This window comes from Aspergillus wentii (assembly GCF_001890725.1).
Source record: "Aspergillus wentii DTO 134E9 unplaced genomic scaffold ASPWEscaffold_2, whole genome shotgun sequence".
Taxonomy (NCBI): domain Eukaryota; kingdom Fungi; phylum Ascomycota; class Eurotiomycetes; order Eurotiales; family Aspergillaceae; genus Aspergillus; species Aspergillus wentii.
In genome coordinates this window covers 3,306,441-3,332,019 of record NW_024467833.1, presented here as the reverse complement: position 1 = coordinate 3,332,019, position 25,579 = coordinate 3,306,441, and the positions used below count along the sequence as shown (strand labels likewise).

Genomic DNA, 25,579 nt, shown 5'->3' with positions numbered 1-25,579 from the left:
ACTATCTTATTTCTGACCATCATCCTCTGTGCATCCATCGCCTACTGCCTAGCTTTTGTTCTGAGTTACTCAAATACCCAACTGCGCCCCTCATTCTATCGCCTTTATCTTATCCCTTCTTCCCCGCAATCCTCGATAGCTTCACTCCAGACACCAACCACGATGAAAGAACCTCAGCTCCCTACGAATGGATCACCTCCATCGGATAACATTCCTCTCGCAATAAATCCCTCAAAACAACTCCGTTTCCTCGTCATCGGGGCCGGGTCTCGTGGAAATGCCTACGCCCGCGCTGTTACAACTGCCACCCCTGGTGTGATCCACGCCGTGGCCGAACCGCACGCCTTTAAACGTCGCGAATTCGGCCGTTCATACATCTGGGGAACAAAAGAGGCACCGATCGAGGGACAGGAGTTCGCCGACTGGAGAGATTGGCTCCAGTGGGAGGTGAAGAGGAGACAAAAAACCGGTGATGCTTGCAGCAGTCCCGGCGTCGACGGAGTCTTCATCTGCACTCTGGACGAAACACACGTGGAAATCGTCCAGGCCATCGCCTCTCTCAACCTGCACATTCTCTGCGAGAAACCTCTCGCCCTCTCCTTGACGGATTGTCTCTCTGTCTACCGTGCCCTCTCGCATGAATCCCCCTCTACCATCTTCTCCATCGGCCATGTCCTCCGCTACAGCCCGCACAACACCGTCCTTCGCAAATTCCTCCTCTCCGACCAGGTCATCGGCGACATCGTCTCCCTCGAACACTGCGAACCAGTAGGCTGGTGGCACTTTTCCCACAGCTACGTCCGCGGCAACTGGCGTCGAGCCACCCCCGCCGGCGACGGTTCCCTCCTCACCAAATCCTGCCACGACATCGACTTCATCCTCTGGCTGCTCTCTTCTCCTCCCTCTCCCTCCCCGAACTCAACATACCACCACCCCCGCACCATCTCCTCCACCGGCTCCCTCACCCAGTTCAATCGCAAACGTAAACCCCGCTCCGCAGGCCACGCTACAAACTGTCTCTCCTGCCCCGCAGAGCAAGAATGCAACTACAGCGCCCTCAAAATCTACCGCGACATGCACCTCTCGCAATCCAAAACAGCCTGGCCCGTGAGCATCGTCTGTCCCGACATCGAGGATGTCCATCGATCCCTCGGCCCCGAAGCAGCAGATCAACATCTCCTCTCCCGTCTCGGGGAAGACTATGATCAAGCCCAGATGGACAACGCCCACATCGCCGCGAGACCATGGTATGGTCGGTGCGTTTACGAAGCCGATAACACCGTCTGCGATGACCAAATCGTAACCATCACCTGGGACGACGAATCGCCCGACCCCGACTCCCCCACTGACGCTGAGGAAACAACAGAATCAGGCCCCGCGAAAATAGCCAAAACAGCCGTCTTCCATATGATTGCTCCCACGGAGAAACAGTGTGAGCGTCGTGGAAGGGTGTACGGTACTCGAGGTGAAATCAGCTACGACAGTCGTTCTATCTCTGTTTATCGGTTCGATACGCGGGAGACGACTGTCGTGGATGTTCCGCGGCAGCCGCCAGAGGAGAAAGAGTCGCATGGAGGTGGGGATTATGGTCTTGCGCGCAGCTTTGTGAGTGCCGTTGAGGCAGTCGAGAATAAAGGCTGGGATGTCCGTGAGGCCCAGGCGCGGTTCGTCGGCTGTACCTTGGAAGAGGCAGTGCGAAGCCATGCTGTGGTTTTTGCTGCCGAGGAAGCCAGACGGGAAGAAAAGGTCGTTAAGTGGAAAGACTGGTGGGAGGAGAAACTCTCTGCCGCCGCTGTTCAACGCTTGGAGTGAAAATATATACTATATTCTAATTTCAGCTTACTAGTTACGACGTAATGAATTATGCCTCAATAGTATATATGGATTAAAAATTGCTACTAGAAGAATATCATATAGGCAAGACGGAAATTTTAACGACCAAACATGTTCTATTTATACTGTCGTGATCGTATCATTTCCGTGGTGTTCTCACATAACCGTCGTAATCATCCTTGTCAAAATTGTAGAAAAGAAAAGAAAAGGCTTTTTAAGTCCTGACATCGGGCTCCTCGCGGCCAATGTATTCCTTGAACTTGAGCAACGACATAGCCAGGGCCACATTGTCCTTGAGGTACTCCTGGGTGGGCACGCCGTTCTTGCTCTTGTCGCTCTCGTACTTCTCAATGTACAGACGGATAGTAGCTCCGCTGCTGCCAGTACCCGACAGACGGAGCACAATGCGGCTGCCATCGTCGAACTTGGCGTAAAGACCCTGGTTCTTGGAGACACTGCCGTCAAGGTCAGTGTAGGAAAAGTTGCCAGCATCGACAACCTTGCGGCCAGAGACGGTCGAGCCCACAAACGAGTCCTTGTTTGCAACAAACTTAGACAGGGTGCCGACAACCTTGTTGGCGCCGTCGCTGTCGACATTCTCGTAGTCATATCTGGTGAAGAAGGTGCGGCCGTAAGTCTGCCAGAACTCGTTCTGAATGGAGGCAATGCTGGGGGTCTCGCTGGGCTTTTCCTTAGCCACGCCCGCAATGACGTTCAACCAAGCCACAATGGCCCACAGACCGTCCTTCTCCCGGATGTGGTTGCTTCCTGTGCCAAAGCTCTCCTCACCGCAGATGGAAATCTTCTTGTTGTCAAAAAGGTTGCAGAAGAACTTCCAACCAGTGGGCACTTCGTAGCTCTGCAGACCCTGGGCCTTAGCAACCAGATCCACAGCACCGGAGGTGGGCATGGATCGTGCAAGACCATAGACACCCTGGTTCTTGAACCAGGGGATAAGCTTGGCATGGTGTGAAATGATGGCCAAGCTGTCACCGGGGGACACAAAGGTGTTGGCACCGTAGATCATGTTGCGGTCACCATCACCATCACTGGCAGCACCAAACTGGATGCCGTTCTTGTCCACGGCCTCAACAAGCTCGTGGGCGTAGACCAAGTTGGGGTCTGGGTGACCGTCGTTAAAGGTAGGGCTGGGCTCGCAGTTCATCACACTGCTGCTTGGAAGCCCGAGCTCCTTGATGAAGATGTCCTTTCCATAGGGACCTGTCACTCCGTGCATACCATCGAAGAGCACCTTGAAGTCCTTGTGGGTGCTCAAGAATTCCTTGATCAGGTTAAAGTCGAAGATCTCCTTCATCATATCCACGTAGTCAGCGGTGGAGTGGACAATCTCGACCTCCAAGGAACCATAGGTCTTGGTGCCAATGGTGGAGATGTCGACATCTGGGATCTCGGCGAGCTTGTAGGAGGTCAAGGACTTGGAGGTCTCGTAGATCTTGTTGGTCACGGTTTCAGGGGCGGGGGCACCGTTGGCAAGGTTGTACTTGATTCCAAAGTCGGCGTTAGGGCCTACATACGTAACACAAGTGAGTTTACGGTCCATCAACATGCTTTTCATTCCAAACAAACTTACCACCTGGGTTGTGACTAGCAGTCAGGAGGATACCACCGGTAGCCTTTCTGATGCGGATCAGGTTGCTAGCAGCAGGGGTACTCAGAATGCCGTTCTGGCCAATGAGCAGCTTCTTCACGCCGTAAGCGGCACTGATCTTTGCGATCTTCTGGACGACCTCGGGGTTGTAGTAACGGCCATCACCACCGATGACGAGGAAAGAGCCTTCAACACCCTCGGGGATGGAAAGGAGAATGCTGGTGACGAAGGATTCGGAGTAGTTGGGCTGCTGGAAGACCTTGACCTTCTTACGAAGACCAGAACTAGAAATAATAAAGTTAGATGACGCAAGACATCAAAAGCTTCTGCAAGAAAGCATAACACTTACGTTCCTGGCTTCTGGTCAGCAAAGGGCTCGAGGGAGACTGTCTGGATCGACATGGTCGTTGCTGTGTTGACAACGTGGGGTGTTTTGAGAAGCGGGATGAAGGAGGGGAAAGCTGCAGAGAGAAAGGGATGAAACAAGAGACAGAAGAAGAAAGCTTTATGGTCCAAGGGACAAGATGCAAGGACAACTCAGGTCACTGGGGAAACCGAATCAAACCCTCACCGACAATTGGGATGGGAGAGGAAAAGAGACGAAGAGGAAGGGGAAGGGGAAGGGAAAGACATCGTGATGGGCGGTGGGTCGAGAAGGGAAGAGGGGCAATTCGCGTCATTCTCTCGTCGCCAGTTCCAGGGCAGCACTGCATTTGGTTGCTCTATCGGAATACTAATTATCGTCTATAGACAGTGGCCAAATTAATTATCATGCTATTATTCTCCAATAAATGCCCTGGTGGCTGCAATTTTGTTGGGATTCCGCGTTTGGACCCTGACGGCTAGCTGGTGTTGTTGTCCAACGGTCCCCGCAGTGCTATTCTTATGGGCAGCACTTGGGTATTATTGCCACTGTTTGAAGACATCCCAACTTCGAGCCATCGTCTCCCCGAGAGCTAGCTAGCTGTATTGATTATTCTCTCGTCTCGATGTGGACCTTGGAGCTGTGCTCAAGCAGCTAAGCTTCGGAGCTTCGCCCTCCGTCATCAGGGCAGCTTCGAGACCTGGGATACATCTCACCCAAACAGTCGTCCTTTGTAGAATCGCATCTCCTCGATACTCTCCAGTATATCATCCTTGGCCAAATGCACCTCCCGCTTAGGGGGGACAGCTTGCAACAGCTCATCACTCCCCCACCTTCTCGCAGCCTCCTTGATCGTACTCACGTCCACAATCCGATAGTGTAGCCACTCCAGGACCTGCGCATACGGGCCCTTGGCAAGGAAGGCCTTGTCTGCATGCACACTATTCCCTGCCAGCAGCCCTGTTCGAGGCTGGGGCACATATTTCTGGATGTAGGCCAGGAGATCTGCCGCGGCGGTGGAGGGGGAGGTGGTTGAGGCGAGAACGGCGGATGTGAGACCCGTGCGACCGTGTGTGTCAATACACCACTGAGACATGGCGTCGAGGGTGGATTTGGGCTGGTGGATGACGGCTTCGAAGCCGGTGGGCTCAAGTAGGTTGAGCTTTGCGTCGGTGATGAAGCAGCATATTTGAAGGATTTGATCATTCTCGGAGTCAAGGCCCGTCATCTATTGTGTGGGATCCCATGATACATCAGCAGCTGTGCCATATAAAGCGGTGGGATTGGGTCAGTTATCGAAAAGAACGAGCTTCAAAAGGGCGGCGAACCTCACAGTCAATCCACACCAACGGATCTGAAGAGCGTGCTAACGGCATGGTGGCAATGGTTCGGCGGAAAAATGGTTTTTTGACTGCCTGGTTTGATTGTCCAAATATTGACAGAGTCAGAATAAATTGCTTCTTTTTGAGCCAGAAGATGTGTCTTTCAAAGCGGAGAGAAGAAATTCCTCACCTGGTGGAGAAAAGAGTGGTGACGCAAAGCGATCTGGGGAAGACGACAGAACCGCCTCATGGCCTAATTGACAATACGAGGATTTGTTGAAACAGAGACAAATAACTCAGATGAGCGTTGCTGGGTTTTAGCCTACAATTGCATGGAGTTTGTCAAGACGGATCCCTTGTCGAGGGGCTGGGATTTACTTCAGGAACACGGTTTGCCTTGTCTACAATGGCTTCATTTCTTGGACTGCTCCCCTACAATCGATCATAAACATATCAGCGAATATAAATCCTGTTTCCATTTATAAACTGCTCTTCTTATTTAATTCCCTGTCCAGTCATAAATGGTATCATCTGTCATAGATCATATATTTGAACTCGCGTAAATAGGTTTTAAATTCTATACCAGTTAGCCCAACGTTCCAAATCCTTTTTCAGACATAAGAAATAAAGAAATAAAGAATAATCTAAGACCAGTCCCCCCCGTGAATATTACGCTATGGTGTCCTCCCAGTCTGATGTCGACATAGTGGCATGAAAATAAAACTAGCAACCGAGGCAATGCAGAACCCAATCTGAACATGAACCCTCAGCGAGAGAGAATAAATAAAAAAAAAAAAAATGATAGGAAAGTCATCCGGCGTTGAGCGCTGTCCGTCACGGTCATAAGAAAATTCATAAACAAACCGGCACACAGTAGGCTGGCGGTCAGGCAGATTCAATTCTTTTTGGCCACCAACAAGCCACTGAACCATAGAGATCGAAGAAGTTCACAGTTCTTCATCCTCGGTGTGTGGTTGAGGTGCTGGCTCCTGGGGCTTGAAACTGCCCCCGAATGCGCTTGGAGGCTCGGTATTCTTGACCTCTCCCGTCGGAGCAGATCCCAGGGCTTCACTAATGTCACTGGACAGCCCGGATTCTATTCTCCGTCGTAAGGAGTTTTCATCAGCCGCAGACACACTGGGTCTTTGCTTCTTCAAGGGGCTTCCAACATATTCCCCATTCAATGCGCTAGCTGCAGGCTTGGGATTTTCTGCCGTTCCTGTAGTCGGCGTGGCGGTGTTTGGCTGCGCGGTCGACGTATTGGATAATCCTGAGGGTGTTTCCCCGGGGGGAGGGGTGCCCGCTGAATTGGCCTTATTGCTAGCCAGAGATGCCGCGGAGTGTTGGCGTTTGAGCTGCAGGAGTCAATATTATGAGAAGTAAGAACGGAACATATGGTTTGCACCTACCTTGATCTTACGAACACCCTCCGCAAGTTCACCTTGAAATCTGATATCGTCAGGAGACAGATGCTGGTCGTCGTCCTTGCCTTCTTCTTCATCTGCTTTACCGAGAATCGAGTCGTCGTCGTCGTCGTCGCTATCCATATCATCGCTAGACTTTTTGTTTTTCTTGTCCTTCTTCTTGTTTTCTCCTCCATCTCGGAAATTCAGGAATCCGACAGTACCACCGGGTTTGAGAGGTCCGAGGTTAGAAAAGTCCGGTTGCAGGGACCGTCGCTTCGTGGAGCCTGGAGTTTCTTGCGGTTTAGGCTCTTTCAAGATACCCATTTTTTGCAATTGCCCTTGAGGGCTATTAGCCAAATGATCAAGCTTCCTGTGTGGGAAATCGGAGCAACGAGAGATAAAAGCAATTGGCGGATCACTTACGCTCTCCTCGGTACATAAACGTAAAAATAGCATAGGGCTTGTCTGTTGGGTCGATTCCAGTAACCGTCTGCGTGCTGATGCTCTTGGGGTCCAATGTCTTGGGTTTGGCGAAACTCGTCGTGTGGTCAATGTCCGCATCTCCACCACTCTTCTCGCCCTGGCCGCCCTGGCCGTCTTCATCGTCGTCGTGTGCATCGAACTGCGGAGAGTACTCTCCCCGCTTAATCTCGCCAGACGCCAACACCCGGAAAAGAGCCACTTTGATCTGACCGGCAGACTCTGGTATGGGGTCATCATCAGAATCAGAGAACGACATGTCATCATCCGAGACATCTTCAAGTGGGGACTTTGCATCGTTTCCGTAGCGCATGATCCCTTTGTCTCCCTTCACCGGCTTGGAAGCATCCATATCTAAATCATCAACATCGCCCGACTCTCGCTTCTGGCGACGCTTTTCAATCTTCTGCCTCCTCCTCTCAATCTTGGCGGCAGCATCTTTCCCTTCCAAATCCAACCCGTTGAGCCATCTCTCCAAGCCGACTTCACGGAAGAGGAACTCCCGCTCCGCAAGGCCACCGCCCTCGGAATCAGGGACGCTTACCCATCTGGAATTGACCCAGGTCTCTTCCCCTCTCCTGAGTAGAGTGGCCACTTCTTCCTTCTGTCTGCCGTCGAAGTAGATATAGGCTGCCACCGTTTCGTTTGGGGAGTTGGTCAACGCCTGGTATGGGGCTACCATGCTGGTATACTGGCCACGCTCGCTCGTCTGGCCCGGGAGACCTCCCACCACCTTGGGTTTTGGGGAGGGCTCTTCTGGAGTCGACTTCGGGGTAGAGTAAGGGACATCCTGGCCGGGGTTGAGAAGTGTGATCGAGATTGCGAATGTAGACTGCTCAGGTTTTCCAGTGGCAGTATCCGGTAGCTTTGGCGGTGGCACAGGAATAAAACAAGCTATGCGTGATGCCCGAGATTGGCGTTGGATCGAGTACTCGGAAATGGGGCCGCCCGGGGTGTGTATGCTCACAGCAAGACCCTTGAAGCATGGCATGGCGGCGGAAGGAGTGAGGACGTAGATAGATGTCTTGTGTCCAAAGATATCAGATCGACGTGACAATAGGGAGGGAAAAAGGAAAAGGCTGGTAGATCGCTTGTGCGAAAGGTAGCTAGTGGTGGGTTGTGGAGGCGGTCAGGACAATAGTGTGTTTATATTGCTACCGACAGCCCGGGGGGTGTTTGGAATTGTCGTCCACGGAGACCGTTGATAGAGGAGGGAGTGATGTTCAATATACTGAGCACGTAAAGAAAGCCTGTCTCTTTATCTGGTTTCTGTCAGAACCCTGGATGATTAACAGCGAGGGAGGGACTTGACTGTGCGGAGTGGGAACAACGACAGTTGGTAGGTGCTTTGGAGGATCCACATACACAGCGGCAGTCATGGAGGGGAGAGCGAACTCAGCGGTATCAGGAGTGATAAAAGAATGAAGATCGGGGGGTGCACAATATACCCTAGGGACTGATAATAGTGAAGCAAAAGAAAAGGGTGAAGTGGCAGTGGAGAGCAGAAGAACAACAGATGGACTCCGCTTCTTCGTCCTTCGTCTTCCTCCTTGGAACCGTTCGGGGCTTCGGGCGGACTTTGCCATACAGCAATTAGTGGTGAGGCTAAGGGGAGGGGAGCCACGTGACACACCTTATTGTAGATACGTCAGGAGACCAAGCGCGAGTTGCAACTCAGCGCTTCTGAACACATGAGACAATAATATTCAAGACCCGTCAGGAGGCTATAGTCATGGGTCGATAAGTTCTAGTTCTTCAGGATCTACAGTAATTGCTGTTTTGGTCATTTTCGAGTTCTAGTCACTATGAATGAATGCATCATCGGCCTCCTGGCATACCCACATCACCTGATAAACCTGAAGGCATTCCATGGATCTCCGACAACTGGATCCAAAACAAATTATGTCATTTCAATTTCACCTCTATATATACTAATGGGATCAGGGGCAACATGGGTGGGAAACCTCATAGGCCACGCCGTCGCGCTTCCTCCCTAGCAACGGTTGCTAAGTCGGGAAAATCCCTGTTTAGATTGCTGAAGAGCAGCTCTGCTTTCTGTCTTCGTCTCCGGTCGATCTGAGACTTCAGCTGGGCGATTCTTTCGAGAAGCTGGGCATGCGAATCTATCAATGAGAGCTCAAGAAGATCCTCTGCATATCGACGGAGAGCTTCGATTTTCTTTTCGAGAGCAGGAATGCTGTCTTCTTCTGTGGCAGAGAATGTAATATCATCTTCATTGTCGTGTTCATTCTGCTGGTAAGATGTGTCTCGAGGAAGAGAGCTTAGTATAGAGCGATTATACACTGAATGAGGACGAGATTTTCTAGGGTCAGGCGCTTGCACTCTGTCCTCTACAAGGTCACTGATTCGGAGCTGCCCTGTACTCCTCAGAGACTCAACTGATCTCAAATCCGTGGTAGGGCGGTTGAGATCATTCATGTCTGACATATGCCCACCGGGTGTTTCGGAGCTGCCAATCGGAGAAGTCCTCGTTCTGGCCAATGTGCTTTGTTCAGAGCCAGGGTTTTCCTCACTCTCTACCCTTCGTCGCTTCTGTCCTCGAAGGGGGGTGGCTGGTTGTGGTGAGGCAGCTTGCGTGGCTATGCTAGCCCTCTTCCCCCGTTTCTGGTCGAAGACATTGTCTACAAAGCCAAGAATACGGCCCCGAGAGTCAATCGGCTTGACACGAGATCTGACCGGCTTTTCCTTGCTCTTGTACGGCCGAGAAAAATGACAACATCGGCAGTTGCAAGCTTGCGAACATTTGGGACAAGACCATGGGTCCTCGTTTCTCAAAAGAGGGATCAATTCAATATCAAAGTGTCGGTGAAGACCACGAAAACAGAAAAAGGCTGAACATTTAGAGCATGTCACGCCTTTCCATACAGCGTGGCTGTCACGACATAGGTGGCAGAGTCGCTCCGTAGACTGGCGGCGTGCATCTGCTGCAGCTATAGCCAGAGCCCCCAACGATTTTTGCCTTAGTGACTCACGGCTTCGACTAGAGCTTCCAGAGTCAGATCGAGCAGTTTTGATAATCTCTAAGCAACGTTCCCTTGAGACGATCTCGGTGCAGGTATAGTCAATGACATGTTTACAGCTCCGGCCAGATACAAAACAGGTTAGGCACAGATCGAAATCTCCACACTTCTCGCAGTGCATATGTCGATTCCAAATTGTTATCCCGCAAAAATTGCATTCCACCACGGCGCCTTGTGTATCCACCGTTTTGATCGGCGCAGAGATCTCGGACCCAGTATCCTCATCATCGACCAAGCGTTGAAACATTTGTAAAATGCAAGGTAGCTCATCCTTCGTGTATACTCCACTCTCCAGTGCATACAGTGGGATCAAAGGAACACGGCCCGTGTCTGAGTGGCATTGTCTTTGATAAACCGGCTGAACGTAGTCAAAGAAAGACGTAAGTGAAGAGGTATGCATAATGTTCCAGACCATCTTAGTGACCATAGAGCTAATGTTCCAGATCTGATGGGAAGTGGCTGAAGGAAATACCACCAAGTCTCCAGGTTTTTGATTGGCGACGTAGATCGGAAAATCGGCATATCGTAATTGTGCGATGGAGACGTTGGTCCAGTCGGTGTGAGGCGACTTCCCCAGTTCTTCCATGAAGATATCGTATTTGGCTTGAGATTTTTGATCCGTTCCAAAGCATATTGAGCCGATGTCAGACCCTGCATAAGGTTAGTAAATTGAGAAGAGAAGAGACCGAGCGGACCTACCTTCGGATTCGATCAAGAGATTAAGGGCAACCGTTCCGCTAAAACATCGATGGAATCCAGAGCTGCCATGTTCCATCTCTTGAGTTAGAAAATATTTCTTCAGAAAGAGAATGGGATGAAGGATGGTTTACAAAGATTTCCGAGTCCCGACATAAGCCATCAATACCTCGGAGGCAATGTCCTTTGGCAAAACTCGAAAAAGATCAAACGACCCCAGTTGTCTCAAACAAGAAGGCAATGCAACCTCAAGTGCTTTTACCCATGCATGGGGACAATTCAGGTCTTTTGCATACAGCCTGTACAAGTGAGTAGTCAGGAAAAGGGTTACTAGGAGCCAACGATTGGTTTAACCCACTGTTCGCGAATCTTGCCATCGCTCCCATTGTTATCAGTCTGGACTAGGAGCTCACGAAGTCGCATTCTAACATCACGTCCAGTTTGACAGTTTCTCACGGGTATTGCTAAACGATTCAGTGATATCAGCGTTTGAATCCCAATGTCAAATAGTTATCAAGCCAGCTGCGTACCTCCCGAAGGCGACAAAGAAACCAAGCTTCTATTGTTCAAGACATCCTTGAGGGAATCTAACCCCTGAAATCCCCTGAGTATAAACGGTTGGCCTTGCTGCAGCTTGTCTTCAACCCACAACTCGGGGGAATCACAGTAAGGTAGATCGCGAATCGAGAACTCGGAGAAAGGGACAAACGGCCTCCCGGAACGAAGGAGATCCTCCACATTGGGGAGGTCAGATTGGGAAAAGTCCATCATGGAGCGGACGTATCCATTATACCGGGTAAATGCGAAGAATGGTCCATTCTATCTGTCTTTATTGACAGATACGAGGCTGAGATGAAATCGACTGTCTCGGAAAAGAAGAGAATGGCTCAGTTGCACGTGACAATGAGGTTACTTGCGGGGACGACCTAACCAGTTCGGGTAAGTCAGTATCTCGACACATCTCAGGGCAAAAGTTGCACTTCTTTAATTATTCCTTCTATTTAGCTGGACTGATGATATGCGATCTCGTTATAATATCCCATTCTTGGCTTAACTCCTATATCATGTTTCCCCGGCTTACCATGGGTAATAACGAAATGAATGATATGCTCCAATTCCGAGGTGCAACCCCACACGTGCTGTTTGGCCTCGGAAATCCGCCATAGAAGCAGCAGGAGACAGGAAAAGGGTTAGTCTCGAATCCAACTCATGGGGATTGAAGAGAATATTCAAGACGGTTAAAATATATCGATGATGAAACCAGACTGTCTGCACAGGAGACAGAAGCAGACATGGATGATAGAGTACGGCAGATGAGAAGCGGGGACTTGCAGTTGCTCCTGCAGAATGACGGCAACTGCTACAACTACAACTTCCAGCTGTCAAACATCACCGCCAACATACCATGGAACAAGAGAGGTTCTTCATCATCAACTGGTTATTTTAAAGAGTGCCTATCTTAAAGAAGTTGAATCTAAGTTGCATTCTTTCCATCTATTCTTAACCTATCTCAAGACGTGGGTTCCATACCGCAATCCACAGAACACACAAAAATCCACCAACTATCAAGGCATCACACAAAATATGCCGCCTTCAGAAGTGCAAAAGAAGGTTGGACAGGTAATTTAGTTTTCTGGTGCATTTCCTAAATAAAGGGAGAGAAGATGCTAAATTATAACCTCAGCTTTTCGCGGTCGGCTTCCATGGCCTGACGCCAAGTCCCGAAATCAAGACTCTGATCCATGATTATGGCGTTGGTGGGATCATTCTCTTCAAAAGGAACGTTCGTGATGCAGCGCAGCTCCAGGTATGAGAAAGGATTAGCCAGTCTTGATCCTGAATAAGGCTGATGCTTCTTAACAAAAGGCCCTAACACTCGCCCTTCAAAACGAAGCCAGAATTGCTGGTCATGAGCATCCTTTGTTTATAGGAATCGACCAGGAGAATGGACTTGTAACCAGGATTTCTCCCCCTATTGCTGCCCAACTCCCGGGCCCAATGGCTTTGGGGGCCACCCATTCCCCAGAGCTTGCCTATCAAGTGGGAAAGGTTACTGGCGAAACTCTGGGCTTCTTTGGAATCAATATGAATTACGCTCCCGTCTGCGACATCAATTCTGAGCCGCTGAACCCTGTGATAGGGGTACGCAGTCCAGGGGATGACCCAGAAATCGTGGGTCGATTCGCAAGTGCCACCGCCCGGGGCCTCAGAGAGCAGAATGTTGTGCCTAGTGTCAAGCATTTCCCCGGGCACGGAGATACAGCTGTTGATTCTCATTATGGACTCCCTGTTGTACCAAAAACAAGGAATGATCTAGAGCGTTGCGAATTAATACCCTTTCGCCGTGCGGTAGCCGAAGGTGTCGAAGCCGTAATGACGGCGCATATTGCCTTGCCCGCCATTGGTGACGGTCAGCTTCCCGCTACACTTTCTCCTGGCGCCTTAAATATTCTCCGCAAGGATATGAAATACGATGGAATGGTGATCACGGACTGTCTGGAGATGGATGGCATTCGCGCCACATACGGTACAGAGCGCGGCTCAGTCCTCGCATTGAATGCGGGGAGTGACAGTATCATGATTTGCCATACCTATTCAGTGCAGGTAGCCTCAATAAAAGAAGTTGATCAGGCAGTGCAATCCGGTACAATGCCTTCTTCCCGTCTGGACGAGGCCTACCGCCGGGTTACCAAGCTGAAAGGCAACTTATTAAGCTGGGGTACTGCGTTGCAACCACGGGATATGGAAACCTTGGTTTCACTCAACAGAAAAGGCTCTCAATTGGCCAAGGAAGCCTATTCTCGCTCTGTGACTCTTGTTCGCAGCAAGCCAAATGTTCTTCCCCTGTCCAAATCGTCAACTCTCGTGTTTCTATTCCCAGGTGCAAAAACTCCAGCAGGTGGCGCAGTAGACGGAGAAGGACTGGGAAGAAAAGGATCATATAACGCCACTGAATTTGTTGACATTCTCCGACCTCATAATCAGTCTGTTGTTGAAATTCGTTATGGGACAGCAGGTCTATCAACTGAAGAATGGGGCCTTGTCGATGCTGCTGACGCTGTTATCTTCGTCTCTATCAATGCACGGGAATCACCGTATCAAAGTTCCTTGGGTCAGGAACTGCCTAAGCACACTCGAGCACTAGTCACGGTTGCAGCTTCCAATCCCTATGATTTCCTTGAAGATGAAAGCCTTGAAACTTACATTACCACCTATGAGCCAACTATTGAAGCGTTCACTGCTGCTTTGGACGTGATGTTCGGCTCGACGGTTACCAAGGGAACTTTGCCAGTTGGGCCTGGAAAGACTGCGCAGTCCCCAATTTCCATTTCTTCTTTCGATGCCGCAAATGATCTTGAGCAACTAGCCATTGTCTGGAATGCCGCCTTGCCCAGCTATCCGTTGTCAAAAGAGACTTTACAGAGGCTGGTGGTTCGACCCAGTGGGCACCATTTCGTCGCTCGTGTGGGCTCTACCGTCGTAGGATTCTGCCTTGCTTATACAACAGTAAATCGAGGCAAGATCTCCGGCCAACTGGCTGTACTTGCAGTCGATCCCAAATATCAGAGCCAGGGAGTCGGGACTCGTTTGCTAACAGAAACACGCTCATGGCTCAGGAACCATCTCAACCTGAACAATCTCATCGTAGGCAGTGCGTTTCCAAGATTCTGGCCTGCGATCCCGAGGGATCTGCCTCAAGAAGTACAGGAGTTCTTTATCCATCGCGGCTTCCGGCTCAATCCACCAGTCCCTCGTTCAGTTGACCTCTACCAAGACATTGTGAACTTCCAGGCACCGGAGAAATACATTGTTCGTGCCAGAGAGCTGGGATATACCTTTGCTCCTCTCCAGCCTGAACATTACGAGGAATGCATAGCTGCGCAAGAGCGAAACTTTTCTAGCTACACCGTAGGTACTCTTTTTTAAAGTGTACATTCTTGTCAGAGGCGTGCTAATGTGGTCTTCACTAGGGCTGGGTTGAGGCATACGTCGCCCTCAATCCCAAAAATTGCCCATCCAGCGTGATGGTTGCATTTGACCCACAGGGAAAACAGGTCGCTTGGACATTGATGCTACCTCCTTCCTCGCCCCTTCTTGAGCGCGACTGGGCATTTCCACCTCTATGCGGTCCCAAAACCGGTCTGATTGGTTGCGTGGGCGTCGACTCGGCGTATCGAAAGGGTGGCATAGGGCTTGCTCTACTTTGCCATGCGATTGAGGACATGAAGCAAAGAGGCATCGAGGGGGTTTTTGTCGACTGGGTGAGTTTAGATGGCTGGTATGAACAAGTTGGATTCAAGGTCTGGCGCAGCTATCGAACAGGGGAAATCTGAGTCTAGCTCTGTCCAGCTTCGAATATGAAGCAAAGAAATTGGAAACCTGAGGTGTATACTTGGACTTGGCATATGCACTCTTTTCGTCTCGATTGGATTGACACGTTATCAACATAGCGTTTTCAAATACAAAAGGAAAACTGATTTGATAGAAGAACAGCATTGTTTGAAACAGGATCAAGCTGTTACACTTAAAAATGAGCTCTGTTATTGTTACACAAAAGCAGGGACCTGCCAAGCTGATAACCTGATATCACACTACTAATTTTCAGCTCGGCACTCCACTTAGCACATCAGTAGAATCCGATAAAGTGATGGTTATATTATTTCTTATTTCTTTTTCCCTTTCTATAATACCTTAGATTTGCACAGGCCATAGTCAAATTGTAGATTAAATCAACCTTATATATACTAGTTGGTACATACAATGGAACTCATGGAAGTATACAAGTGGGCGGGATCACATGACAGCTGCACGCAGGTACTAACCAATGGCAGGTTCGTTTTCCGATAAGAATAACATAACAATTATTAGTTTTAATAATTTTGACTTTATCAGAAATGAATACGGAGATGTTCAAGATGGGCCGATTTGTTTGGGATGGTCTTGGATGATTAGAATTAGAATCTATATACATGATTGTACACGAAAGGGGTATTCGTAAGGATGGTGAGCGAACAGGAAAGGAAGGCCAAAAAGATAGAAGAGTGAGACAAGGAGAGCAGCAAAGGGGGAGAGAGAGGGGGGGAAGCAAAGTTCCTATATACATACAACAAAAAGAGCAGAAAGAATCCAGTCTAAAAGATATAAAAAAAAAAAAAGACAAAACAACTTTTCCCAAGAAATCCCAAGTCTATCCTCGAGTTACCCCATTTTATATGCCCAAAAAGAAACCGAAAGGAAACCCAAGATGAAGGGGGAAAAAACAAAAAACAAAGAATGAAGACTGCTTTAGTCAGAATCATCACTGATATTCTTTGCGTTCTTCGCATCCACTGCTTCTCGCCATTTTGGCCCGTAGACCACTGTTAACCATACCACAACTCCCGTCACAATTAGGAACGCTGCGCTGATTGTGTTGAACCATCCAGCACCCATTGCCTGAATGGCAGGAAGAACGACACCAGTCCCCAATGCCGCGAAGATGTAGCGGAACACGTAGTTTCCAGCTACGACCTCGGCACTGCGACCCTGAGCCTGCATCACGTCGAGGCAGTAGGTGTTCAGACTAGGGAAGCAGAACAGCTGTGATACTCCCTGCAGGAACATGGCAATAACGGGAACGGGAATACCACCGACTGATTGGTCGATTGTCCACCCGTAAACGAGAAGACACCCGGGAATGACGAAGTAAAGATGAGGCAAGCACGACCGGAGACGATCTTCGGGGATTCGCTGCCCGTTGCGTTGGCGGATGTACTTCCGTACAGTGTGGTCAGCCCAGCGACCTCCCACGAAGGTACCAGCCAAATACCCGGCGCCTGGGGCAAGGTAAAAGAAGCCGGATTGGATTGGAGTTTCCAGGTGGAAGCGAGGATTGAGAACGTATCGGATGGGGGTCAATAGAGCGTATTGGTTCCAGACGAGAGCACCAGAAGTCAGGCCAGTCAAGAATAGGTTCGGATACTTGAAGTAAAGAGCAAGCACCCGAAAAGGCGAAATGCGGTCCCACACCATCTTCGACTTCCGCGGGAGGGTTTGTCCGGCAAGCTCCCCCTCAGACTTGTAGGGGATGGTTTCGGGGAAACAGAAGATTATCAATAAGGCAGCAAGCCCAGTCATCGCGGTCAGCAGCCAGAAAACAGTTCTCCATGGTTGAAAGGTAACAACAACGCCCTGTTAGAATTGATTAGTGTCTTGCCAACTTATGACCCAGAATGGGTGTTGCACATACCCCTAAAAATGGACCAAAAGCAGGACCAATCAAGCTACCAGACACAAACCAACCCATCGCAGATGCTCGGGCTCGCGGTTCATAGATGTCGCCAATAGCAGAGCTACCAACGACCAGGAAAGATGTTCCTTGGAAGGCAGTGAGAGCACGGAACACAAAGTATGTAGCAAGGTTGGGAGACAATGCCGTAGCAACGGTAAAGACGCAAAGGAGAACACCGCTGATGATGAAGATCTATAATACATGATTATTATTATTAGAGGTATCCCAGAAGGTTGATGAGTGTCTAGACTTACCGGACGACGACCCCAGACTTGGCTAACTGGACCCCAGAAGAGGGCAGAAATTCCCATGAAGATTAAATACACGGCATTACTGGCGTTGATAACATCTCCAGTTGTCTGAAAGGTCTTTGCTACCTCGGGAACACCTGCTAGAATAGCGGTAGAGGAAATAGGAGCAAGAAAGGAACAGTATGAGATGACAGCGACAATCACCATCTTGCGAGCAGGTGAATAGCGACGATATTGCTCTGCATTATTCTCTTCGTATTCATCGTCCGCTGCCACAGGCAGGTCATGTTGTGTGGTTTGGCTTGGAACTTGAACGAGTGTGTTTGGAGTACCCGGGGGTGACCCAAAGTCAGACTTGGGTGCCTGGCTTTCTTGATCAGGGGATAGGATGGTTCTCGACGAGTTCATCGATGATGAACCGTCTGCCACCTTATTGTTCTTGGAACTAGGACTAAGAAACTCGAACATCTTGTCATACCAATCCGCAAGGTAATCCCAAGGCTACTCTCAGTTGATAGAAAAAAAAAGAATGGACGTGCTCAATGCAGTAAAAGAATGACTTCGTTTTTGCTTGACTGAAGATCAATCAGGAGATTGAGCCAATGCTTTGGAATAGTGGACAGAAAAGAGAAGACCACATAAGAAGACGGTCTCTCGATGAGACGAGTCTGGAAAAAATTTCGAACTCGAAAGAGAAGACACGAAGAAAGGAAACGAGAGACAAAAACGAAAGGAGAACTCTGGCTTGAGTCAAAACAATAAATCGATAGTTAGGACATTTGGATACAATATCTAGCTTAAATGACAGAAGAATGAGGGAGAGAAAATTCCCGATTGCTCCGTATTGCGCGTTGCGAAGGGGTAGCGTCCAATTTTCGGACTGACTATCATCACACCATCATGACACGAAATGGCCAGAGCAAGGCCCAACAGCGACATGATGGGGAAGCCTGCCGCGTTCTGGACAACTCAGATTGGCAATGCAACAATGTATTTTTAACCAGGCATGTATGAGGGTTTGATCATCGCAGGGACAACCCAGGGCCGCATAATAGACCCATTGATACTCGCAGGTAGTGGAAACACCCTTGCCACTATAAGGCCGGGTAAGGGCCCGAGAACTGATAGCTTGGCTTTGAAGTGGGAACCTGATCGACGGGGCAGAGTGGATGGGTCATCGGGAATGAATGACCAACAGCGGGAGTGAAGGATTGCACGAGGCCTGGGGGGCAGGGGTGGCTGGAACAGGAGGAAGTTAGCAGTATGAGGGAGGACGACGCATCATCTCATTGTGGTGGAGACTGGGGCACCGTTTATGGTTTCAAAGCGGGTTGATTTGCAGGAGCAACTAGTTCTGTAGTCTGTACCTCGTACGGCAGCTCCCGGGCGGCGGTCCATCGCTCTTGGCTCGGGGATGGCGGAGCAGTAATAGGAAAAAGAAAAAAGAGCAGAAAACTAGAGGGCTCCACGATCATCGCAATATGGGCTTGTTTCAACGACTCTGCAAATCATCATATCGATTTTCAATCCACTCTTTCTCTTGAGAGCTCTCGAACTCTGAATCATGGCAGGTGGTCGACAACTTTTTTTCGGTAATTATTTTTGCTTGCATGGCGATGAGTTGACACTTGATGGCTCGTTCGTCGTCATCTTGGTTTGGATCTGCCTGTTCTATTAACAAATTTCGCAGCACGCTGCTGTCATCACGCCAGTTCGATCCAAGTCACTGCTATGCTGAGCAACGATTCACATTCTTTGGCTTCATGTGGCCGGATCAGACGTCACTCTGGTGATCGGAAAACAAGAAACTTTTTTTCTGTAGCATTGCGTAGATTTGCCATGTCTCATGACTAAAGAAAAGAGATCCAACATTCCGTTTTCGTCTCTGTTGTTTGGATATCCAGTAGGAGCCACCCCATCGGGTGTGTGGAATCACCTTTGCCACAGTGCCTTGTGATGGAGAGCTGCAGCACATGGGTTCGAGACAACCGTGTTTCCTCGACATCACAAAAGCGAGGATCTTTCGGAAGAAATGATCATCAGTGAACTTTTTTTGACGTGTTTTTGAGCGAGCAAAACTCAAAGGGACGATCGGGGGAAAAAAAGAGGCTGTACACCAGCAGTCAAAAGGTCGAGCCATCAGATAGATAAGATGCTGACATGCCATGCGACAACCCGATTGCATTCTTCATCTTAAATTGATCGAGCAGATAAAATGCGTCGAGGTTAGCAAAGTAACCAGTCTGTGGTCAGTCTGTAGAGCAAGGGGAGTTCAATTCAAAACCCCTTTTTTGAGGCTGCACAGTCCATGGATGGACGACAAGTTAATTCAAACCCCTCAACCAGCACTCATCAAGAGGGAATATTTTTTTTCACTTGAGAAAACATGATTTCATCTCCAGAACAGGCAACACATGCTGTGGATGGGATAGGATGATAGCATAGGTGAATGTGATGGTGGTGGACGGTGGGATGCGGGGCTTTGCGATCATCATCTGCTCTCGCTTCCTCGAGATGACGTCGAATTGCGAGGCTGCGAGTTTTCCTGGACATCTTCTCGTCCCCCCGACTCTCTCTGTCTCTGCCCCTGATTCACATCAACAACCCCCTTTTCTTCGCCTGTTGATAATTTTCGTTTCTTGATTTATAGTTCTCCATTATTATTATTGTTCCAGATTATTCTGCAGACACCGACAAATAATCTCCTACACAGCAGAAGCAATGAGTTCCAGCAAGGATCCACAGAGTCAAGTGCCCGCCAACAGCAAGGGCTCTTGGTCGAGTTTCCTCAAAGTGAGTAACGAACTAATGGTCCTCCTAATTCCTATCGGGTTTCCACTGGGGGTTTTACCGAGTCAAACTTGCTTTGATTCGTTTCTCCGAGGGGATGGTTAGATCTAACACAAGATAATCATCCATTCCATTGGACCTCCCCTCATTGCATCTCCCTTGACATCCTAGCTGACATATTTTCCGTGCTTCGTCTAGTCCATTGCGTCCTTTAATGGAGACCTCTCCTCGTTGACTGCTCCACCTTTCATACTTTCCTCCACTTCCTTGACGGAATACTCTGCCTATTGGGCCGAACACCCATCCATCTTCGTGGCCCCGGCCAGGGAGTCTGACCCTGAGAAGAGAGCGTTGGCTGTGCTCAAGTGGTTCCTGAGCACGCTTCACCAGCAATACTGCAGCCGTAGCGAGAAGCTGGGCAGCGAGAAGAAGCCTCTCAACCCGTTCTTGGGAGAGCTCTTCATCGGCAAATGGAATGCGGACGCTGACGTGGGGGAGACAAAATTGATCAGTGAGCAAGTCAGGTAGGTCATCCGGCTTGAGGTGATTGCATCTAGCCAGGTTTCATGACGTTAACTTGCTCTAGCCACCACCCTCCTGTCACTGCCTATGCGATCCGGAATGAGAAGCATGGAATTGAAGTAAGTGGGAGTGCCACTGGGATCTGATTAAAGGGCGGGATTTAACATGACGATCTTTTTTTTTTTTTTTAGTTGCAAGGATACAATGCCCAGAAAGCGTCCTTTTCCAGCACCATTCAGATCAAGCAGCTGGGACACGCCCTGTTGACAGTCACCCCACCCGGTGCGGATCAAAATGACCCGAGTCAGCAAGAGAAATACCTCATCACACTTCCCAACCTGCACATTGAATCACTGATCTACGGCACTCCTTTTGTCGAGTTGGAGAAATCCACCAAGATTGCTAGCAGCACTGGTTACGTGGCCAAGATTGATTTCTCCGGCAAGGGTTGGTTGAGTGGTAAGAAGAACACCTTCAACGCAGTCCTCTTCAAGGAGAGCGAGGGGGAGAAAAAGCCCCTGTACACTGTCGACGGACAATGGTCGGAGATGTTTACCATCAAAAACCCCCGAACCAAGGAAGAGGTAGAAAAGTACGTGGTCAAGAACATGAAGACCACTCCCCTGGATCTGGCCCCGCTTGAGGAGCAGGACCTCTACGAGTCTCGACGAGCATGGAAGGATGTGGCCGCAGGTATTGAGCGGGGAGACATGGATGCCGTATCCGCCGCCAAGTCCAAGATTGAAAACGCCCAACGAGAGCTGCGCAAGGTTGAGAAGTCCGAAGGCCGCGAATGGGAGAGGCGGTTCTTCGCGCGTGTTGACGAAGACAATGACGAGCGGTTCCTGCAAGTTGCAAAGATGCTCAACCTGACCGGATCTATTGCCCTGGAGAGTGAGAAGACCAACGGCATTTGGCGATTCGACGAGCAGAAGGCGGTCGATTCCAAACCTCCGTATCACAAGGTGGGCGGTGAAGGTCTTGGAATCACTGAATAAACGAATCAGGAGAGCGATTTGGAATCGCCCAAGTATATGTTACGAACTGGGCGGTTGCAGCAATGATATCTGCGAACATAGAATTGCTTTGCTCTTTTTGGATTTGGATTCACTCACCCGGTCCTTTTGTTTCATTGTCGGTTTTATTTACATATGTTCCTGTATATAGATACGGTAGTGATCTGATTCGATACTCGTGAGCGTGAACCCCTCGAGCCGATATCACTATGGAGTACATTTTTCTGGAGTTGAATGCAAGGTAAATTTGAATATTCCTGACTTGTCTACGAAGAGTACGTATGCTCTATACGTATACCCGCCTACCTACCTACTTACAACAAGGAGCTGCTCCTCGATGAACCATACTCGGTAAATATGATATATACTATGGAACCTTGAAACGCTTCTATTGAACTGTCAATTTAAGAGTACGTACTCCCTAGGGATAGACTACTCCACTGGCATACATTATGCCGGAACTCCACATGCACCTACAGCAAGGGGACCGGCCCCCATACTATTCAGGAGATGGAACACGTCACCTTGCACCATATTCTGTTTAAATAATGAAATATGAAATAACGATACTATGCAATAATAGTAGAGCAAAGCCACCAGCGATCATTTGGCGATCAGAACCGGACTCGGTATGCCGTGATCGATGGCGATATGATGATCTAGGGGATATCAAAGTTTGGGCGACATGTTCGATGATGCCATTTCGCGCCATGAATATTTGCCAGTTGTACATACGGCCGTAGTTAAGTACTACTGTATGTACCTAACCTATATAAAAGACTTATTTTAGATTCTCACCGCAGTAAGCACGAATTCCGCAACTAATCCTTCCACCTACATTGTGCTCATTTACTACTGTGCCTAGAAGAAGAATAAAACCGCCTTTACAACGTCAACCTACGTCGAGTAAATGTACAAGTGCCGAAAACGGTCGTATTATTGGAGTCGATGACGCAGTGGAACGTTCTGATTGGCCGGGCACACTTCTGCGCTTTAGATCTGTCTGCTCTTCCGTATCAATATTACATAAATCCTGCCAAGGCAGCAGCAATAATGCGATATCCATATCCGGAAGCTACTTAGGGCTAGGGCTTTACTGGACTTTTTAGGGGGTCACAGGATCTGATGATCAGGTGCTTAGCGCTGTGACTAAGCCTATTAGGGCTGCAGATCATCCAGTGATCTTCGACTAGTTTAACACGTGAATTGGGTTTGATATTGTGTCAGTAAAGAAATGAAGATGGAGTCTGGAGAAACAATGACTTTGCCGTTAGTCAGTGGTAGCTCTGTGAAACGTTTACTGCTCCATGTTTCTTCAGATATGCATGTGCAGTCAATGGCTGAACTTGAAACACGCATGAAACAGAATGCATTCCAAGATTCTATAGATCAAATTCCCAAGCCTCATGTTAATGATCTCCATTCTCCATTACTGAAGGTTAGTCACATCCCTTTCTTCTGCGTCTGCTTCTCGAACCTCGCTTGCACCTCGCCTGCAAAAGTACAAGGTTGATCACGGCTACTCCGTCTCTATGGAGTATATGCAGATCCATTTACCCCCTGTTCGACGGCTGAAAAGATTTTGTAATGGAAATATCAAAATAGAAAAAAAGAGAAAGAGTCATCCCAAATATCGTTCGTTGTCTGGTATTTTTCCCTCCCAGATCATCTCATCAGTCAGATTCCATAAACATAACCCCAATCAAAGTCGAAACTAAGTGGTACAGGAAAATTGAAATATGCAAAGTCGACAGCAAGAATGAGAGGTTGGAAAGGAAAATTAAATAAATAGAAAAAAAGAAACAAGGCAAAAAGAAAAATAGAAGAAAAGAACATGGTAGAAACAATGCCATGAACCCGTGCAAGAAAAACAAAGAACAAAGAGTAAAAAAAAAAAAAAAAAAAAAAATAATGCCTAGCATTTTTTTGGTTCAATACAGCATCATGAGCGTAACCCTGCGTAGCAACTGAAGTCCAAAGAAAAGCCAGCCAAGCTCCCATTGAGAGTAGAGATTACACATTTGAGAGTGACATAAACAACATTGAAAAAATATAAGAGATTTTTAACCCAGACTTCCCGCCTGTAAACAAAAGCCGTCCATCTCCCGGAAATGCAACAACGCCTGTGATCGTTTAATGGCCGTAGTTGCCTCCCCAACCACGTCCAGTGTTTCCATAGTAGTTAGCAAAGCCTGCGCCTCCGTAGTTACCGTAGCCAGTGGCTTGGTGCTGAGTGGCGGCTCCCTGGTGTCCACCAAGAGAGCCCAAACCACCGTACTGCGGGTTCAGGTGAGGGTATCCACCGAAGCCCTGCTGGCTCTGCTGACCCTGCAGCGGAGGGAGGCTGGTCTGAGCCTGAGGCTGTCCGGGAACACTGTTGGTTGCGGAACCGGGGCGGTTAGCCTGCGCCAGCGAAGGGCTGGGTCCGCCAGCCTTGGGTGTGTCGAAGGTCTTTGTTTCCTCCGCGGTCACTGGCGGCTGCTGGGTGATGGGCTGGTTCTGACCGAAGCCAGCCTGAGTACGACCGAAAACATCCGTCATGCCGGTACCAAACGCATTGGTGCCAGCGGCCGACTGCTGGGCCTCAGAGGGCTGGGCAGATCCGGTGCGGCCGTAGACAGAGTCCCGACCCGGCATGGTCTGGTTGAAGCTGCCAGCTGTGGCGGGCGAAGAGGTGTGGTCGTAGGAGAACCCGTGCTGCGGCTGGCCGTACATTCCAGCCTTGCCATACGGTCCGTACTGGCTACCATAGCCGTACTGGGTGTTGTGGGGCATGTAGTGGTCATCGTACCGGCGAGCGTCATCATACATCGGACGGTTCCTGCCGTACTGGTGCTGGGTCATCTGACTCATGTACGAAGCGTAGTGAGGGTTGGAGTAGTAAGGGTATCCATATCCGTAGCCCTGGCCCGGCATGTGCTGCGCAGTTGGGGTCTGGGTAGCACCCGGCAGGGTCGGGTTCGGTGTGTTGTGGCCACTGTTGGGAGCATCAACGTGACCGTAACGGCTGGGAGGCTGTGTGGTAGGGATGTGAGGCACATCGGCACCAGAAACGCCAAATCCAGCGGCGGCTCTCTGGGCAACACCGGCATCTTGCGTCTGGCTATAGGTGCCATAGTAGTTGTACGGAAGGCGCTGGTCCACAGCATAGAAAGGAGAGTATTCGCTGCCCGTTGTGACGGTGGGCTGGATGGGAGCCTGGTTGGCGAACGGCTCCTGGATTTGAGGCTGGGTAACCTGCTGAGTGAAGGGGTCGTAGGGTTTCTGGGCATCGGTGTAGCGAGCGAAATCGGTGAAGGAAGTGTCGGCAGCGGAGACTTGAGGGACAGGAGGGAGTCCGGGAGCAGGACGGGCGACAGCAGGCGCCTCAGTAGGAGCCTGAGCCTGAGTCGTAGGAGGCAAAGAGGCACGAGGAGCAACGGGGGAGTGTTGAGGGGGTTGAGCACGAGTTTCGGCTTGTTCTCTGTTCTCGTCGATGTCGGCGTCGGTGGCATCGCCATTCAAACCCATGCTGCCAAACTGCACTGCTGCGCGGTCGACGGCGTGGTTTCCAGGCATGACCACAGCTTCTTGCTGCTCCATGACACGACGCTGAAGGCCAGGGGCCCGGTGAGGAGTCTGCTTGAAGGAGGGGAAGGCTGCCGAAGCTCCACGGGAGGGAGTTCCAGCACCTGTGAGGTTGTTAGGGTCGAGGGCGCTACCAACGGTGCTCGCCGCAGTAGCAGTGGGGGCCGGAGGAGAAACATCAGGGATCTGTTGAAGGTTCGTCTGCGTTAAATCATCTTTAGGGGGCGTAACATTGGTAGCTGGTGGAGCTGCGGCCGGGGTTTCAGGAACTTCGGGGACACTGGGCTTCGGTGTCTTCTCCGCAGGCACAACGGGCACGACAGGGACAGGGACAGGAGCGGGAGCGGCAGCGGGGGCAGGAGCAGGGGCAGGAGCAGGAGCAGGAGCAGGAGCAGGAGCAGGAGCAGGAGC

At 49.8% G+C, this 25,579-nt stretch overlaps 10 protein-coding genes across 10 annotated transcripts; 3 read left to right on the top strand and 7 right to left on the bottom strand.

The window, feature by feature from the left end:
- Nucleotides 1-162: 162 nt before the first annotated feature.
- Nucleotides 163-1,812, top strand: ASPWEDRAFT_25158 (Gfo/Idh/MocA family oxidoreductase; the record flags this gene model as incomplete). The annotated part of the gene is made up of 1 exon (XM_040832697.1): nt 163-1,812. One exon carries the CDS (start codon nt 163-165, stop codon nt 1,810-1,812), a length of 1,650 nt encoding a protein of 549 aa, XP_040692993.1.
- A 235-nt stretch (nt 1,813-2,047) lies between these two features.
- pgmA (phosphoglucomutase PGM2) lies at nt 2,048-3,844 on the bottom strand (the record flags this gene model as incomplete). Its single annotated transcript, XM_040827648.1, has 3 exons — nt 2,048-3,360; nt 3,425-3,726; nt 3,792-3,844. The coding sequence occupies 3 exons, from the start codon at nt 3,842-3,844 to the stop codon at nt 2,048-2,050; spliced, it is 1,668 nt and encodes a 555-aa protein (XP_040692992.1).
- A 674-nt stretch (nt 3,845-4,518) lies between these two features.
- ASPWEDRAFT_169169 (oligoribonuclease) lies at nt 4,519-5,182 on the bottom strand (the record flags this gene model as incomplete). The annotated part of the gene is made up of 2 exons (XM_040830404.1): nt 4,519-5,034; nt 5,135-5,182. 2 exons carry the CDS (start codon nt 5,180-5,182, stop codon nt 4,519-4,521), a joined length of 564 nt encoding a protein of 187 aa, XP_040692991.1.
- An 893-nt stretch (nt 5,183-6,075) lies between these two features.
- Nucleotides 6,076-8,005, bottom strand: ASPWEDRAFT_104946 (uncharacterized protein; the record flags this gene model as incomplete). The annotated part of the gene is made up of 3 exons (XM_040827683.1): nt 6,076-6,483; nt 6,538-6,872; nt 6,958-8,005. 3 exons carry the CDS (start codon nt 8,003-8,005, stop codon nt 6,076-6,078), a joined length of 1,791 nt encoding a protein of 596 aa, XP_040692990.1.
- A 974-nt stretch (nt 8,006-8,979) lies between these two features.
- ASPWEDRAFT_169167 (uncharacterized protein) lies at nt 8,980-11,519 on the bottom strand (the record flags this gene model as incomplete). The annotated part of the gene is made up of 5 exons (XM_040830403.1): nt 8,980-10,706; nt 10,755-10,816; nt 10,886-11,050; nt 11,110-11,215; nt 11,282-11,519. The coding sequence occupies 5 exons, from the start codon at nt 11,517-11,519 to the stop codon at nt 8,980-8,982; spliced, it is 2,298 nt and encodes a 765-aa protein (XP_040692989.1).
- An 816-nt stretch (nt 11,520-12,335) lies between these two features.
- ASPWEDRAFT_49331 (putative beta-N-acetylglucosaminidase) lies at nt 12,336-15,085 on the top strand (the record flags this gene model as incomplete). The annotated part of the gene is made up of 4 exons (XM_040837264.1): nt 12,336-12,371; nt 12,436-12,558; nt 12,618-14,660; nt 14,723-15,085. 4 exons carry the CDS (start codon nt 12,336-12,338, stop codon nt 15,083-15,085), a joined length of 2,565 nt encoding a protein of 854 aa, XP_040692988.1.
- A 952-nt stretch (nt 15,086-16,037) lies between these two features.
- On the bottom strand, nt 16,038-17,681 carry ASPWEDRAFT_105089 (putative MFS transporter; the record flags this gene model as incomplete). Its single annotated transcript, XM_040827696.1, has 3 exons — nt 16,038-16,922; nt 16,981-17,214; nt 17,277-17,681. 3 exons carry the CDS (start codon nt 17,679-17,681, stop codon nt 16,038-16,040), a joined length of 1,524 nt encoding a protein of 507 aa, XP_040692987.1.
- Nucleotides 17,682-19,726: 2,045 nt separating this feature from the next.
- Nucleotides 19,727-21,866, top strand: ASPWEDRAFT_367914 (OSBP family protein). The gene is made up of 4 exons (XM_040834546.1): nt 19,727-20,066; nt 20,262-20,587; nt 20,650-20,704; nt 20,777-21,866. The coding sequence occupies exons 1-4, from the start codon at nt 19,995-19,997 to the stop codon at nt 21,581-21,583; spliced, it is 1,260 nt and encodes a 419-aa protein (XP_040692986.1). The 5' UTR covers nt 19,727-19,994; the 3' UTR covers nt 21,584-21,866.
- An 86-nt stretch (nt 21,867-21,952) lies between these two features.
- Nucleotides 21,953-22,446, bottom strand: ASPWEDRAFT_37068 (uncharacterized protein). The gene is made up of 2 exons (XM_040834603.1): nt 22,051-22,446; nt 21,953-21,989 (listed from the first exon to the last, which is right to left on the bottom strand). The coding sequence occupies exon 1, from the start codon at nt 22,311-22,313 to the stop codon at nt 22,143-22,145; it is 171 nt and encodes a 56-aa protein (XP_040692985.1). The 5' UTR covers nt 22,314-22,446; the 3' UTR covers nt 21,953-21,989; nt 22,051-22,142.
- A 748-nt stretch (nt 22,447-23,194) lies between these two features.
- ASPWEDRAFT_367930 (uncharacterized protein) lies at nt 23,195-23,630 on the bottom strand. Its single transcript, XM_040834547.1, has one exon. It carries the CDS (start codon nt 23,521-23,523, stop codon nt 23,275-23,277), a length of 249 nt encoding a protein of 82 aa, XP_040692984.1. The 5' UTR covers nt 23,524-23,630; the 3' UTR covers nt 23,195-23,274.
- Between the last annotated feature and the right edge of the window lie 1,949 nt (nt 23,631-25,579).

Excerpts from the sequence above, each read along its gene's own strand:
- ASPWEDRAFT_37068 (XM_040834603.1), bottom strand. The coding sequence starts at position 22,313 with ATGGCGCGAAATGGCATCATCGAACATGTCGCCCAAACTTTGATATCC.
- ASPWEDRAFT_367930 (XM_040834547.1), bottom strand. The coding sequence starts at position 23,523 with ATGCTAGGCATTATTTTTTTTTTTTTTTTTTTTTTTACTCTTTGTTCT.
- ASPWEDRAFT_367914 (XM_040834546.1), top strand. The coding sequence starts at position 19,995 with ATGAGTTCCAGCAAGGATCCACAGAGTCAAGTGCCCGCCAACAGCAAG. Across the intron at positions 20,588-20,649 it reads TTGATCAGTGAGCAAGTCAG|CCACCACCCTCCTGTCACTG; the intron begins GTAGGTCATCCG and ends AACTTGCTCTAG. Across the intron at positions 20,705-20,776 it reads ATGAGAAGCATGGAATTGAA|TTGCAAGGATACAATGCCCA; the intron begins GTAAGTGGGAGT and ends TTTTTTTTTTAG.